Genomic DNA, 17,891 nt, shown 5'->3' with positions numbered 1-17,891 from the left:
GTAGAATTATTGTTTCCATCAGTACCTCTCCAGCAATTGTGCCGATGGCGTACTGACCTGCTTTCTGTGCACACAAGTCAAGCCCGGCGAAAATAAGGAAAGGCACAAGACAAAATAGTGGCATTCACTCTAACCTAAAACAGGAACTAAGCAGCTCGTAAACATTAAATGGAAAATTCATTCCATCCATTTTCTAAGGCTGCTTATCCGGTTCAGGGTCGTAGGGAGTCAGTGTAACTGAAAAAGAACAAAGCAAAAGGTGTAGTATTTGTGAAGACAAGCAAATGGTGTCTATTTTTGAATTTGCTTAATCCATATAATAGTTACATGCACCAGAAGCGTTTCTAGAATTTGATGGTATCAGGGTCTCAGTCCCCTTATTAAGGGCATCCTACTCCGAGCTCTTGGACTCTCATTTAACCTCAAAACATACATACTGTATCTTAATAAGTGGAAACAAATTATTGTCGGTACTCAATGTTATATTGGCGTCTTGTTCTTTCTTGTGATGCATTCTAAATGATACACAACTTCTTCTTAGTCAAACATTGCTCCCGCTCAGATTATCCAGAAATTTCAGATAGGTGAATAGAGGTGGGAGATTATATATACCATATATACTCGCGTTTAAGTTCTCCCGCAGATATTATCGTATAATTTTTCTGGTAATTTACAATGTCGGTCCTATAAGTTGAATGTGGAAAACTCACGCTATTGGTCCAAGAGATTACGACATGCTAACACCCACCTGAGAGAGTAACCATGGAGCACACTGCCTTTTTGTTTTCTATATATTGTGCCTACATGACCACACGGTAATACAGTTTGCGCTATTTTGTATTTTTTTGTATCTCACAGCCTCATACACCTTTATCGCAAGAGCATCCCTTATCTACGATGGAGCGTTCAATCAGAAGAAAATATGAAGCTGGTTTTAAATTAAAAGTCGTTGAAGTGGTGAAAGAAATTGGTAACTGTGCTGCTGCAACAAAATTCGATGTGTCTGAGAAACTGGTGCAAGATTGGAGGAGGCAAGAAGATGTAAAAAAAAAAAATGTAACTGTTGTATTTTTGAATGGGCATATATAAGTATATACGGTATATATAGTCAATCGAGGGAACACACATATCCATGAAAGTAATGTTAGGGTACCAACCAGGTCACCCCTTTTAATAGCGAAGCAGTCCACCAAAATAAACAGGTATACAATGGTGCAAATAACACAGGGCAAAAGAAGGTGGTATTGCCTGGTATGAAGAAGGTAATTCAGATCTCTGTAGCATGGTCATAGTGTCAAGTCGGCGCTACAGTATATCTGCCAGCCTGTTCTTCCCGAAATGAGATGACCCCTTCTTGGATTTAAAGTAGCTGAACCACAAGGGGCAGAGTCAGTTGCTCTCATTGGGCAGTTACTCTGAGCTGTGGGTAGAAAAAGGAACAATACCTTTGGTGACAATGCCCCCTCATGGTCCTTAGTGGTAGCGCTTACCTCTGATGTGTGTGGAAGTTCACCCTCTGTATATATATCCATCCATCCATTATCCAACTTGCTATATCCTAACTACAGGGACACAGGGGTCTGTTGGAGCCAATTCCAGCCAACACAGGGCGCAAGGCAGGAAACAAACCCCGGGCAGGGTGCCAGCCCACCACTGGGCACACACACCCACACACACACACTAGGGCCAATTTAGAATTGCCAATGCACCTAATCAGCATGTCTTTGGACTGTGGGAGGAAACCGGAGTACCCGGAGGAAACCCACGCAGACACGGGGAGAACATGCAAACTCCACATATGGAGAACCCGGGTCTCCTAACTGCAAGGCAGCAGCACTACCCACTGCGCCACTGTGCCGTCCCTGTATCTATATATATGAGTGAAGGACGGCTGGGGCTCTTACAGATAGAAGGTTCAGGAGAGCGAGCTTGCAGTATCTCCCCCGGGATGACAGAGGGCAGTCCCTCGGCTTCTTATGCCACGGGTTTGGCACATAGAAGCTCAACCCTGCTGAGGCCTGTGGAATGGCTGAGCTCTCCACTGCAGGACTGCTGCCACACCTAGGAAGTACAACCAGAAGGAGATCACGGAACACCTGAGCTGCCTCACTCCACTCAGGGAACCAGAGTCAGGAGGAAAAGGACGAAGCCTGAGGGAGGAATGGAGGCAAAAGAGAGTGGACAAGGCAAGAGAGGAGTGCTGTGCTGTGCTGTGTGATTGATTTGGTGCTTAGTGTACTGTGCTGCATAGGTGGGGAATGAAGGAAAAGTGTTTCCCACAGCTGAATAAAGCCTGTGTTGTGCTGACTCTTGTGCCGAGTGTTAGGGGAGCTGTGCACGCCCTGGTGGTCACTATATACTGTATATATTAGTGATGGATTAGCACTAAAAGTTTGACTTCAGTATCGATACCAGCTTTTGGACCTCAGTACCAGTACCAAAATGGAAACAAATAACAGTTAACTTCAAAAAGTTCCATCTTACTCCAGCCACCCTGATTTGCCATGACACTGGACCTTGCTACATACCATTTCCCTTTTGAAGCAGTGAAGTCCCGATTGCGTCAAGGCAATGGAGGAGGGGGATGTTTATTGTGAAGTCGATCATGTTGAAGCAATTTTTGCTCCCATTTAATGTCTCAATTGCATAAAAGCAATAAAATTAGTAAAGAATGTTTCCCCAAGAAGTCCTGATCATTTTGGTTTGGGCGGGCTGTGTTGTGAAGCTCCATATGCATGTGTTTACTTACATTTTGTGAATTCTACAAAAAGGAACTGCAATAGCGATTGTCAAAGGGGGGTGGATTGAAAGAGGACAGGATGTTTACTTCCAGAACTGAAAATCCCAAAATTCTGGAGTCATGCCATTTTAAAATTTGAATTTTTCTGTACTTTTCCATTACCAGTATGCAGTGCAATCCTAATGTACATAAATATTATATATACACACATATAGGAACCCTGGCTGAGATAAAACAGCCAGTAGCATATGGCAAAATGGTAAGAACATTAGAACAATTCGAAAAGGCCATTCAGCCCAATAAGCCTGCCACTCCTATTCATCTAACCAGAGGTTTTCAACCTTTTTGAGTTGTAGAAAATCAGATAACTGAGAAAATCTTTACAGACCAGGGAGGTGGAAAATACTTATTAATAATAATCATTAACTCTGTATCACAATTTGTCCAAACCAGTGCTTGAAGTGGAAACACATAAGTGCCGGTGCTCTTTATTAAGTCCAATTGCTTAATAGACCAGAGATTTTGCCATCCAGGTTTACAAACATTAGATCAAAAAGCAGGCATCAAGATTTACTAACATTAGGTCGAAGGCCGGACTGGGGTCAACCTCATAGTTTTGAGTGTTCAAATGTATTAAGATTTAATCGGGGGGTAGGGGTTGGAGGGGCAGAGGGTGACAGTGAGTTTGGGAGACAGTTCCCTTTGACTTTTGAGCATCCAGAAAGAACATGACCCAAGTTTTTAGTTCAAATTGTTTTGTGAAAAGAGTTCACTTTGGCTAAAACATGACATGGGAATTCAATGTTTTTCATGAAACGACAAAAATATTCCGTATATCAGTACCAGTCCATGAAACGGCAGTTGGAAAACACTGATCTAGATTGTCCAAAATAACACCAAGTTGAGACTTACGGACCTTAAAATCCCATTGTCAACCACACTACTTGGTCATTTATTCCATGTGTCTTTGGTTCTTTAAGTGAAGTAAAACTTTTTAACATTTGTGTAAAATGTACTCTTTTCAAACCCCCAACTAGTTCTTATTGAAGAATTTATTTTAAAATAACAGCTGGGATCCAATTTTTCTAATTCACTTATACACTAATTTAATAATAATTGAATGAAAATGTTAAGTACTAATTACACCACCTCAGTTCAACTCCTGCATTCTATGTTCATTGCTCACAGCTCTTAGTCCCAGAATCAGTCTGGTCGCTCTTCACTGGACTTTCTCTAGCACTGCTTTGTCTATTTTTTTTTTTTTATGAAGATCAAAACCGTACACATAACTTCAGGTGAGGCCTTACCAGTGCGTTATACTGCATATGTTTCAGCTGATACAGTCAGTGCCGCCCCCACACAGCTGCACGGCACTGGGTTTCAACTCTTCATCTGTTCATTGTCTGTGTGGATTTTGAACATTTTCTCTCTGTTCACATGGATTTCTCTGGCATGCCAGTTTCTCCCCACAGCACTAAGATGAGGAAGATTGAATTGTCTTAGTGTGTCAGCGTGCCTTTAATGCACTGGGCCTGAAATGGACTGCTCTGGGAAAGGCTGTGCGGGGTGAGGCCCTGCTTCCATGCCCCACTCCAACTGAAATAAGTGAATTTGGGAAGGGTGGACCTTTTAAAACCAAAAGTCTTGAGTTCATGTAAGGCAGTACAGTATATTGGAATATACATTGAAACAGTAAAAAGAACAACAAATTATATAGACATGAATGGCATTATATAGGGTTTATAAGGTCTCTATTGTCACAATCTGTATACACAGACAGTACAGTGAAATTCTTACTTACAAGTGCTAATCAACATGCAATACGTCATCACTTTCCAGCATTATAATTAGTGAGTGTAACAACCTTAACCTCAAAACCTCAGTTTCCCTTACCTGAAAAATCTCAGAACCTAATTATTACAACCACTGCAAACAGAGCACTGCAATTCTACATAGTCTGCTTAAAATTAATGTGAGGTTGTAAGATTGAAAGTAAAGAAAATGCATACGTCTGAAGAGTTCAGGTCATCCACAACAACGCAGTTAACTACTGTTATTTACCCAGGGAATTGCTCTTTCATGTGCACGAGTACAAATGAAGCTTTGCATCGCCACACATCCTTTAAAACACTGTGGGCAACTGCAGGCAGGCAGGCAGGCAGGCAGGCAGGCAGGCAGGCAGACAGACAGACAGACAGACAGACAGACAGACAGACAGACAGACAGACAGACAGACAGACAGACAGACATTTTATATAAGAATGCTTTTTTTCTGTTCTTTATTTTGCCTCATGCAACTTTGTGTATTAAGAATTTGTTAGTTTATGCTTACTCCTTGGGGTCAGAGCACAGGGTCATCCATTCTACAGCGTCTCCGGAGCAATTACAGGTTTAGGGCCTTGCTCCAGTGCCCAGCAGAGTAGGGTCCCTTTTGGCAGTACCAGGGATTTGATTCGGCAACATTCTGGATACCAGCAGGGAGCATTAAAGACCACCGTATTAACCTATTGCTCATCTCTTGGTTTAATTCTAATCCAATAATTTGAATAGCTTCACCCTCACAATTGTTGAACTCCAGTTAGGTGTTGTGAGGAGCAGGAGCCCATCTAGACGGCATCAGGCTCAAACCAAGAGTTAAGCCTAAACAGAGTGCCAGTCCATTGCAGTGTACCTTCAGGTGCACACCTGGCACATTTAAATTAAAACGACCTACACATCTTTGTGATATAAGAGGAAAACCAATGTGGGCATAGGGAGACGATGCAAACGGCAAACAGACAACAACTGGGCACTCTTGAGCAGAGAGAAAGCAGCACTGTTCAGTGTGCCACCACTTTAATTACAAAAGCTGAAACAAATCATGCAGCTGTTTTCCTAGAAGGTGGCAGGTAACCGATGCGTCCTACATGGACAAAGCCACTCTGTGTTAGTATCATAAAGTAATGCATTCATTTAGGCTGCCAACATCATTGCTAAGTTTAAGGAACTATGATACTTGAAGGCATCCTTGCCACAAGATGGTGTCTGTTATTTAGACCTGTAGCCCCTGTAGGACAACCACAGGCCAAGACTGGTGAACAAACAAAGAATATCCATACACAGAGTTAAAGGCTCTCTTTCTCGTCTGCAACGTGAGCAAACTACTGCCTTCACCAGTAATTATTACAGTCTGTTTAGTCACACCTAAAACAGCTCTGCAGGAAGGGAGGGCGACCATGACCAGTGTTTGCAAACATTGCCACCTTGTGAGAGGCGGCTCACTCGCTGACTCATTAGAGCCCTGTGATAACTTACTGAGCCATGCTAAACATGCCTTTGAGGATGCCATTTCTCCAGCTCAAAAGTTTGCCCACTTTGTCAGGTACATAGGGGAGGTGGGAGGGTTCTTCGACTCTCTGTGCCACACAGACTGTCCCCCCTAAAGTCATGCCACTGTCACTGGGCACACACAAAGGCCAGAACACTGCGTGCATCTTTATTTCTCTAAATAATAGCCGTTAATCAGTATCTTGCGTCCCGGTTTGTCTACCTGAAATCAATAGGTTGTCTAAGAGCAGGCACTAATGAGCTAGGACAAGGAAAGACTCCATGCAAAGGTCATCAGGCAGAAAGCCGCTCGCTGTGAGCCCAGTGCGTTTGTGGAATAATGACAAATGATTTTAATTGTCAGCAGGAACATCTGCTTCATAACACAATAAACTTTAGTGCCAGCCAGCATTTATAATGGGAGTCTTTACAAAATTATTTACTCCCATAAAAATGAGGGAAGGAAAAAAAATACAAAAGAGAAAAGAAAGAAGAGAATAAATCAGGGAGGAAAAACAAGACGGCATATGGCTGCGTGAGTCCAAAGCAGAAAAACAAGACGCCCGCCTAGTGATCGCCGAATCGCTGTGGTGAGTCCACTTTCGTGTGCTCACAGCGGGCAATGCCTAAATAATGGCTGCAATTACGGCAAAAGGAAATGCACCCCATGTGGTAACGGAGTAATTTGTTTGTGTCCAGGGTGGCATGGTGGATCACTTTTTAGTGCAGTTCCAAAGGCCTGGGTTCAGCTTCCGGGCTGTTCACCATCCACGTGGAGTTCTCCAAGTGCTGTCCTCCCACATCCCAATGATACGTGTGTTAGGGAGTATTTGTGTCCTGCCCATGTCTCACGCCAGGACAGCTGATCCATTTCCAGTCCCATACAGTTAAGAAATAGGAAAAGTAGCTTGTAAAAAAAAAATGGATGAATGGCCGGTCAGAGGGTCACACGTCACCAGAGTCCTTCCCAGGATGACAGGACGGTCAGTCATCACCATTTGTTCCATATTCATCGCGTAAGTCACATACAAGTGAAAGGATATGCAAAGTTATAATTAAAAATAAAAAAAAAAAAACAGCAGAAGCGGCAGGGCAGAGCCTATTAAGACATAAGTTAAAGCAGCTCGGGGCCTGTCAGACAGCTCAGGGATATCGCAGCAGAAACCAGCAAACCTACGTACGGGCCAAACAGCCTTCTTAGCCTTGCAGGAGTCACACGGGAGAACTCATTCCATTAAGTCAGGAGAAAAACGCTCATTATCCTTCAAGCTATAGTGCCCTCTTTCAATTTTCAAGTCTGGAAACTCTCACTTTAGTGACAGATTTAAAATGGCTAATTAGTCCACTTAGAAAAATGGAGGTGGGGGGACAAAAAAAAAAAAAAACACACATAACATGAACGACACACACACACACACACACACACAATCAAAGAGAGGATTAACAGCTGCTCTTTACTTTAGTAAGAGACACCTTCTTTTACATCCAAATTCATAAAATTCGCTGCCATTTTAGATGTCCCTCGGGAGGAAGGTTCAGTAGGAACAAGGAGCCCCTTCCCCAATTAAATGTGAACTGCTTGCAGTTCTCCAGCCCCAGCACAATCTGTGTGGTAAACCCTTGGATTCAGTGCTAGGAGTTTTGGGAGAAGGAAGTGAGGGTCCAGATGGTCTTATCTGACAACCAGAATATCAACAACTGTCAAACTTCAGGGGCCGCACAAAAGGTAACAATTCAAATCTTAAAATGGTAAGCATAGACAACCAAAAAACACTAAGTCCTAAACAGTCTTCAACTGAGTGGTTTTTATGCTCTCTTCTTTCAATAGCTGCAAACACACATAGCACAAATCATTCACTCCTTCTTTCACATCATTTTATCTGATAATATATTCTCCTCCAACTTTTTGTGCCAAAGTGACCGAACAGGAAAAAAAAAAAAAAAGTCAGAGTTTTCCAGATACGAACTGTGATCAGCTGCACATTTAAATTTTCACAGTTCTTCTTTATGCCAATGCCGGGTGAATGCGTTTCCAATGCGAGCACTGTTCTGATTTTCCAGGAGCATACGATTGGATGACTTGGCAAGTTGATTATACAACACGACCAATTTAAGATTATTCTCATGTACATTTTTCATATTGTTTGCTATTGTCCAGCACTGGTCACCTCAGGCTCTCATTTTATCAGAAAGGTTATAACTCTGTTCTCTATTGAAACATTTTCTTGGGCATCACCACCACAAAACTCTTGAGGTAAGTAACATGTTATTTTCCAACTCTGTTAACCCAGACCAGGGTCATGGGGGGTGCAGGAGCCTATCCCAGCCAGCACTGGGCACAAGGCAGGAACAAACCCCAGACAGGGTGCCAGTCCATCGCAGGGTGACTACACACAAACACACAGTGAACACATACTTGGGCCAATTTAGTGTCGCAAATCTCCTTACATTGAGAAAGCGGCACTACCACAGTGCCACGCAACTAACACATAAAACAAAAATATTTAATTTTTCCTTTAAGTAACAAATCTTAAAACATTGTATCTCCTTACCTTAGCTCTCCTAGGATTGGCTTGCAACTGTGTCCAGTCAAGTTCATTTTCATATCAGACGGTTGTGGCGAGCGCCCTCTTCTACGCGGTGGTGTGCTGGGGAGGCAGCATTAAGAAGAATGACGCCTCACGCCTGGACAAACTGGTGAGGAAAGGCTCTATTGTAGGCAAGGAGCTGGACAGTTTGACATCTGTGGCGGAGCGACGGGCGCTCAGCAGGCTCCTATCAATTATGGAGAATCCACTGCATCCACTAAATAGTATCATCTCCAGACAGAGGAGCAGCTTCAGTGACAGACTGCTGTCACTGTCCTGCTCCACTAACAGACTGAGGAGATCGTTCCTCCCCCACACTATGTGACTCTTCAATTCCACCCGGGGGGGTAAACGTTAACATTATTCAAAGTTATTGTCTGTTTTTACCTGCATTTTTATTATTCTTTAATTTAATATTGTTTTTTGTATCAGTATGCTGCTGCTGGAGTATGTGAATTTCCCCTTGGGATTAATAAAGTATCTATCTATCTATCTAATCGTCAGCAACATACTGCTCTAAACCAATCTATGGAATCAAATATCATGACAATGCTAATATGACATTTTACCCTAAAAAGTCCATTTTTGCCATCTAATGTAAATTTCCAATAAGTATACTGGCAGGATATAAAAAGATAATGCACTGTTGGGAAAAATGTGTCAATCATTTGACAGGAAATGCATGAAACTGCTCAAGATCTTCAATATTAAATTATGCTTCTCCACCCATTTTATCTCATCTTGGCCTCTGTACTTTTTGGCACAGCCCTTTAAAGATCAAACACACATCACATTCATTTTCACCCCCCATGTATCATATCAGGTAGACTTCCTCAAAGCAAACTGTGGATTGAAACTACAAATACATCTAAACATCACAAATCGATCCCCACAATGTTGCTGATAATGGGATGTTTGAACCAACAATGTTCTTTCCTGGATGTTTAGCTTATGATGTGGATGGGAATGTCTACAAACAAAAAGATAACATAAAGCTGGGGGAAATCGGTCAGTCATTTGGGAGACTACCGTATATACTCGCGGATAAGTCGGGACTTGATTTTATCGTATAATTTCTGGTATTTTACAATGTTGGTCGTGTAAGTCGAATTCGGAAAACTCACACTATTGGTCCAAGAGATTACGATATGCTAACACCCACCTGAGAGAGTAACCATGGAGCACACTGCCTTTTTTTCTATTTATTGTGCCTACGTGACCACATGGTAATACCCGAACTATTCTGAAGCGACATTTGCACTGTTTTGTGTTTTTTGCATCTCACACCCTCATACACCTTTATCGTAAGATCATCCCTTATCTACGATGAAGCATTCGATCAGAAGAAAACATGAAGCTGGTTTTAAATTAAAAGTCGTGGAAGTGGCAAAAGAAATTGGTAACTGTGCTGCTGGAGCAGAATTCGATATGTCTCAGAAACTGGTGTGAGACTGGAGGAGGGAAGAAGATGTAAAAAAAAATGTAAGGGTCACATTTCTGAATGGGCGCATAAGTCGGGGTCTGATTTTAAGATCGATTTTTCGGGTTCCAAGACCCAACTTATACGCGAGTATATACAGTACATAGATTATGCAATACCAAATTCTCTCTTTTGCTACTTAGGTCATCAAGAACTGGTTTGTGGTCTTTTGGGTTTTTTAAATGCATTTATTTTTGCACAACCCTTTAATGTTCAGTTACTCCAATCACTCCATCACTTCCTAATGAGAAAAGCTCATGGCCCCAATATCAAATGTGTCATTGAAATTTGGACATTTGAGGTAACAAAGTTCCTTTTTTAGTTCTTTTGTTTAGTATTAGGATGCAATAGCCTACAAAAAGACCACTGAATATAAACCCATTTTAGATCACACATGTCATGTAGGAGATCATGTCAAGAAAAGGCCTTCATTAACAAATCTTACATCACTTTTTTCCCTTCCTTACTTTACCACACACAGACAACAACCTTTTTGCCTTTTATTTTTTTCATAGTATACTTTAAAATTCAAGCACTAATGATCACAAATTAATGATCTTCTTAACAGAATTCTCCAGACCAATCCATGCAATGAAATATTAATCAGTCTCACTCAAATATCATGTGTCGCTATTACTCAAACTGCCAATATAAAAGACATTTGTCCTTTCTTAGTTAATGGAGTATTATATCCAAATTGCAAATTAACAAGTCATCCATCCATTATCCAACCCGCTATATCCTAACTACAGGGTCATGGGGGTCTGCTGGAGCCAATCCCAGCCAACACACGGGGCAAGGCAGGAAACAAACTACGAGCAGGTCACCAGTCCACCACAGGGCACACACACACACACACACACTAAGCACACACGAGACAATTTAGAATCGCCAATACACCTAACCTGCATGTCTTTGGACTGTGGGAGTAAACCGGAGTACCCGGAGGAAACCCACGCAGACACGGGGAGAACATGCAAACTTCTCACAGGGAGGACCTAACTGTGAGGTGGCAGCGCTACCGTGCCACCCTAACAAGTTATATATAGAGAATTTCATTTTCAGCACAAAGTTGTTTTTTGAATATTACATAGAAAACCATCTCTGCTACCTGTCTAAGACAGACAGAAATCTGACTAATCAACACTGTGCACCATCTACTGGAATGCATTTTAAAATGCATGTAGTAATAAACTGCATTGCATTTGTCATTCCAACAGATGGAACATCATAAACATTTGTAGTAATGAATTTTTTTACTGTAAATATTTATGATGTGGCATCTGTTGGAATGAAAAATGCAATGCACATGTATATGTTATATGCCATTCGGTATAGCATTCATAAAGGCAGTGTTACTGTTTGTGATGTGTCTTCTGTTGAAATGAAAAATGCAATGAATTTTATAACTACAAATGTTGGTGATGTGCCATCTGTTGGAATGACAAATGCAATGCATTTTATTACTATAAATGTTTATGATGGGCCATCTGTTGGAATGAAAAACACAATGCATATGTGTATGTTATATGCCATTTGGTATGTGTTGACATGTTAAGAATTGTGTACTTTGAGGATTTTCAAACATATTGCATGGCAATTTAGGCTGCTTTTTCTCTAGCACCTTCTGTGTGGGTTCTTTGTAGGTAAAAGCAGTGATTATTTATTTACAGCGCCCTGACATATTTTGTTTTACAATCGGGCGCCAGCAGGTTATTATTCCAGTTACCGTCAAGTGGCTCCTGGTTTCCATGAACGTTATTTAGCACAACACCACACCTTGATTCATCAACGCGATCCTTCAACTTCAGATTCATTTGGTATCCGTGACTGGAATACAAACTCATATTCTTTATTTCTTTCTGGTTTCAAATTCTACCATGTCTTTCTCTGACTTTGATTTCTGATTTGCTTTAAGATTAGGCTTTGGTATTTATGGTTTTGCCTCGTTTCTGGTTTGGCAAACATTTCATCACCTGGTCCTCTATTTGCCTTCAGGCAGAACAGGACGCGCAGACACTTGTCCTTTAATTAAGGTGGATGGTGTATACATCCCTCTGTATTATTTTTTTTCACAAATGTCAGCTGTTTTATTGGAATAACCCTTTGAATTTAAAGTACTCCACTCCCATTAATAATATAAATATCCTGTGAATTAAAATAACTGTCATAATCTGCCACTTTGGTGTGCCAACAAAACTCTCACTATGTAAAGAAAGTGAAGTTCACTCGTGACATATCAGCAAGCAGTAATGTTACAGTTACATCGTTAAAACAGGAAAAAACAAACCAGAGAGATTACTTCAAATCTGTCCCTCAATACTACAACAAATTTACTTTACAGAATGGCAGTGTGGCCTGCTGGCTAAAGGGTGATATACCGTAAACAGCAATCGGCCTGTTGAACCCCCGTCACTGACATATTTGGGAGTCACTTAACCTGCTGGTGCTCCCACTAAAGAAACACTTTACTACACAGTTTTGATTTATAAGTAGTTTTAGATAAAAATATCCACTAAAAAATTAAATGCAATGAAATAAACCCTGAAGATGGTTCCATGCTGGTTGCAGCTGCAATACTGAATATGTGTACATACTTGAACATAAAATGAAATGTAACATTACTGAGGCAGAAATAGTCATTAGAAGGCAATGACCGACTGGTGAGTGACAGCAGGGTCAGCCACTTAGGACACAAAGTGATGGCATAGCACAATGGACTGGCACTGCCCTGAAGTACACAGGCAAGTCAAAGGGCAGATAAGCTTGGAGGATAAGAGACATTACGCACTATGCTACGCTAATCACAATTTTATATAGTAGTGGCTAATTAAATTCCCTTTGTTCACTGTTGCCATGGTCTTATTCATTTATTTTATGTACCCTCGAAATGCTATACAGCAAAGTGTTTTACTTTGAGTGAGTGGGCTCAAAAGAAATCATAATGCAGCTCCAAGACCCCATCTTAGTGCACAGAATGCCCTTTGTTCTCAATCAAGTGACACAATTTGGGGAAAATAATTACATATATTTCCGAGATTAGCTTTTCAAGTACAGCACTCTCTCATCTGGGTCTAAATTCATGACTCCCCAAATCACTTTGTCACACTCGGTCAAGTGGCAGTCAAAACCAATCATGTACCAGGCTGACTGGCGCACACACACCACCGACAAGCAGACACAGCTTGGAGCTGCCATTGTGCTGCAGACTGGCAGGACTCTTAGCAAGACTGTCACATTTCACTTGGACGCATAACCAAGAATTCCCCATTCTCCTTTCTTAGAAATAGCCTCACCTTGAAGAGGGAACAAAAAAAATAAATAATAAAGTTGCCACCATGACATCAAATCATCTGGGAATCACATGCCATTAAACTGGTGCTCCTTTCCAGACGTGTTCGAGCTGAGCTGCTAAAAGCCAAGCGGTTTCACATCGTATTTTGCTATAAAATGGTTCAGCTCTTCTGAAATGTCACTGCAATACAACTTTTTTTTGACTTTATTTAAAAGAATAGCAATTACCTGAAATGCATGGATAAAGTGCTGACACAAATACTAGAATGATATATGGTTTAAAGATACCTTAAATTGAAATATGTTGGTGTATAAGTTTATCTGTATGGAAAGAAATTAAGTAACAGGGGTGTAGAAATAAATTCAGTTTAGGATCTCCAGCTCCAGTGTACATTTTCACAATAAGCACAAATCTACCAGCCTTGTGGACCCTGCATATTCATAAGACCCCGCAGGCGGCCTAGTAACCCTGCACGTTTGTATACGTCTCTACCACTTTCCGAAACGATGCACGCTGCACCTCCTGCTAGTCTTCCACAGCACCTGAAGTTCAAGCAGTTATGTGCAAACTCTCTGCAACAGAGAAGTATTAGATATCAAAAATGAAGACCGCCTCTGACCACTAGTGAATCTTGAACCTTGGCAAAGCTTCCTAACTCTTTATGGTAAATAGAAATGCATAAAACAACATGCTCTCGTCATTCCCGGCAGCATCACGGATCATTTTCACCGGCATGGTTCTCCAAATCCCTTAGAGAGGGGACAGTGTAGATGCTGCAATAATTAAAATTACATTAGACCCCCACATTCAGTATAGGCTGCCTGTTCCTCATTGCATCAACAAGTCATGTAATCCTATGGTCTAACCTATGAGCTTTAAGAATGCCCCCCACCAATCTTCAGTGCCTCTAATTACACCAGGCAGTTGTGCAGTCTTTTTGAACTTCTGAATAACTGAGAACATCACGGGGTCTCTCAAATCCTTCCACATTTCCAGTATGCCCTCATAATAACAGATAGCCCGGCAGCTCTACAGTTCCACTGAGCTCCTAAAAGCATCTCAGACCTAAACAGCTCCTCCCATGTGCTATCTCTGTAAACAATGCCTGCTCCCAAAGAACATTCAAGATCCTCTAACTTTATCATTGCCCGGTTCCCCTAATGACATCAATGTAAGAAGGTGGAAACTCCCTCACAGCATTAGTAATAATAATACATTTTAATTATGTAGCAGTCAAGGTCTGGGAAACCTGTAAACCCTCTGAGCTCTCTCTAACCCTTCATACCAGGGCATCAAATAATCCTGCAACAATCCAAACCTATCAGTGCTTATGTCAGTCTTGAGAGATGCCCAAACTCTTGCCAGTCCTCGTGCCCATAACCGCCTTGGCCCGTCTGATTATAAGGGATTTCTGTAACACTGCTTGTTACCAGTAACTTTCAGTATTTAAATCTCTCAGACCTTTTGAGTCCTTAAGTTTCCGTGATCTTTTTACCACTGTCAGTGTTTAAACTATTTAGACTTTGAAAACCTCCGCCCTTCTTTTGTGTTCTGTAGACCTTCTCGGCTTATCAAGTCTGTAGTCCCCCACACCTTTCGATACAATTACTTCATCAGTAAGTTCTTTGCCTATCCCGTTGCCCCTCGCGCTGTCAGACAGTCCTGAAGCCCACCAGGATCCCCGAGTTTACATTCGCACCAGAAGACATCACCTTCCTTCTACAACTCGGCGCTTTTACTTAGTGCCCAATCCGAAGCAGCCCCATTCAGTTCCCGTTATGCGCGGGTATTCGGGTACGTACCTCTTTGACTTTCGCTCTCCTTGCTTGGCTCTGGGGGTCGCTCGGTTTACCTCTACTTGCACCCAGGGATGGCTTCTTCAGACATGCTCTAAACTTGTCGTAATCATATTGGTGTGCGCCGCGTTCAGACGGTTCCGTGTCCCCCACTCTGGCTTCCCGTCCAGCGCCCGTCGTTTGCCGTGGCTTTTGCGGCGGTCCCTTGGGCAAGTTGTGCTCGTCGGGATTTTTGTCGCCGCTTTTGTCTGCCTTGCTAGTCTTGCCGAGGGCGCCGGGGTCCCCTTTTCCGGGTGTCAAGTCTTTGAAGCTATCGTGGCTCTTGTCGATCTTTCTGATGCCCTCCTTGGCGAGAGTGGCCGCTTCCAGTGTCTGGCTCTCCGGTCCGGATAAGAAAATTCGCTTAAGACGAGCCGAGTCGGGGAGAAAGAACAGCGCCCCAAAGCAGAGGGTGACCAAACCGGACAGAAAGACCAAAAAGACGAATTTCTGAGATAGACGAAGCCCCATCCCAGAGGCGGACACCCCCGGTAACTTTCGGAGGAACATCGCGAGGTTGCTGTCAGGTTAGCAGGCTCCTTCCTTCTCTGTCCTTTACGCTCTCTTTACCTTTAATTCTCTTGCTCTGGTATCTTCGTTTTGTTTTGCTGTTGTTACTGTTTTAACGTGCTGTCAATTTTCACAACGTTGCTATCTTGCTGCCGTGAAAAAGTTCAGGCAAGGCATGTCTCGAAGACATCCAAAACAAGCACTCTCGTAATCTACTTGAAAATGCGCCCAGCCTTCACAGTAAAAATAATTCAAAACAACTGTATTTCCCGTTCCAAAGACTGCTGCTGTTGCCAGGGGTCAGTCCTCTCTTTTTTCGTGAACGATAGACCCTGTCCTGATGCCAAACGCTTCATTTACGATCTGAAAATGAGAATGGCAAACCGAACTGAAGAGGAGGGAAAACAAAACTGCACGTAACGGAAGCAGCAGTCTCAAACTTGAAGCAAGCTCCAGATGCGAGATTACGTGTCGTTACAATGCGCCGCAGTCTTGCGTCCCTCCGTTAGCCCGCAGCATCCAATTCAAATGCATAAACTTTGTTTCCGTTACTTAATGTTCTTCACTACAGGAGCTCACCAGGCGGCACACTGCTGAAGGCGCATCGGCGGGAGGCGGACGGCGCTTTCCAAGACCTTTGCTTCCGCGTCTTACCTCAGATGCCTCGCTGTCCCTTCCAAAAGCTCCGTCATGGTTATAAAGAACTGAAAAGATGCGTGTGCGTATTCTTCATCACTGATGTGTAAACAGCCCGGCGGACTCAAGTTGCTCGCAGCGCCTGCCACAGCAGCATGCCCAGCTTCGTCCCTTTCTTTTTCTTATGTGAGAAAATTAATAGACAAGAATAAAGCTCTCGCTGTACACCTCGGCGGCGGCATCCGCTTCGCAGGATCGGAGGACCGGGTTGGCTGTAAGCTTGTGAAACCCACCGACGAGGATTAGCCGCTGCCTCGACGCCCCGCAAACCCGATCCACTGCACCGCGCGGCGTGCTCTTCTCGCGGCTCATTCGAAGCCTTATGCAGGGTGAAACGCTCGGCCGAGGCGTGCGGCGGCGCTGTCAAAGCTCAGTGGGAAGGACCGCGGCGTGACTGATCCGCGCTGCAGCTAATCACATCGTGGGCCGAACTTGGTGAAGCTGCGTGTTTTTTCCCACCAAAGATCCTCAATGGGCGGCGGGAGGTGGGTAGGTGGCTGGAGCCGGGAGGCTAGTTAGCCTTGCATGTGCCATGAGCAGTAGGGATGGGCTTGCGTCGCTTGTTTCTCGGGCGGCAACTCGTTTGCTTTATTTAATGCGGTTCTGACACCGACGAACGAGTTAAACTTTATACATAGTAAGACGCTATAAGAAGTCGTTTTAAACGAGCAATCTTATCTAGGCTGACAGTGCACAGTGTTACCTGCAAATGATTGACAGTAACACAAATCATGTAAGATTTAGCACTGCAGCATTTTAAACTTGAAAGTGCACGACGAATAAAATTCTTTTAAGGCTAACTTAGCTTTTAATTTAGTGATTAGCTACTGCTGTTATTTGATAAACCCACTGTTGCACATTAATCTCCGTCCATTAGATGAAAAGAATGCAGCCCATTTTCAAACCCTTTTAGTCCAGTTCAATGGTATGAAGCGCCTTGGGCTGCAGTATTAGCATGAAGTAAGAAACCCATCCCGGACAGGATGCCACCCCATAGCAGGGCTCATTTACACGCACTCACCTTCAGTAACAGCAGTTGGTACCCTCTTAAAAATAAAGGTGCCAATTCAGAGTGATGACACAGGTGAACTACTTTTGATTCCCAAAAGAACATTCATATGAATGTACCAGAAATAACTTTTATTTATTTAGATCTGTAACAGATTCCATAAATATTCATGAATAGATGATAATAGATTTGTGAAATACCAATGAGTTCATGATTTTTTAAGGACTCTTGCTGCATATAATAACATAGGCTACATTCAGATGTTTTTTGATCTCTCAGTTTTTTGCTAGGTAGCTTACACTCTTACAAATTGTGGTTCTCTAATGGCATTTAATGGGAGTTTACTGGGTAGTAGAACCCTTGCTTGACAAAGCACCATTTCATTCTGGGAAGGTTGGTTTTTTTTTTTTGGTATATGAAGTTGGTTCTTTC

General features: G+C 42.6%; 1 protein-coding gene across 1 annotated transcript in view; it reads right to left on the bottom strand.

Annotated features, from left to right (window-relative positions):
* Positions 1 to 17,357, bottom strand: part of LOC114664544 (mannosyl-oligosaccharide 1,2-alpha-mannosidase IA) — a 560,924-nt gene extending 543,567 nt beyond the window's left edge. Inside the window, 1 exon segment of the mRNA XM_028818706.2 lies at positions 15,212 to 17,357. Coding sequence (XP_028674539.1) covers positions 15,212 to 15,754 — 543 coding nt within the window. The 5' untranslated portion in view covers positions 15,755 to 17,357.
* Between the last annotated feature and the right edge of the window lie 534 nt (positions 17,358 to 17,891).

This window comes from Erpetoichthys calabaricus, chromosome 14, assembly GCF_900747795.2.
Source record: "Erpetoichthys calabaricus chromosome 14, fErpCal1.3, whole genome shotgun sequence".
Taxonomy (NCBI): domain Eukaryota; kingdom Metazoa; phylum Chordata; class Cladistia; order Polypteriformes; family Polypteridae; genus Erpetoichthys; species Erpetoichthys calabaricus.
This window is presented reverse-complemented; position numbering and strand designations above follow the sequence as displayed.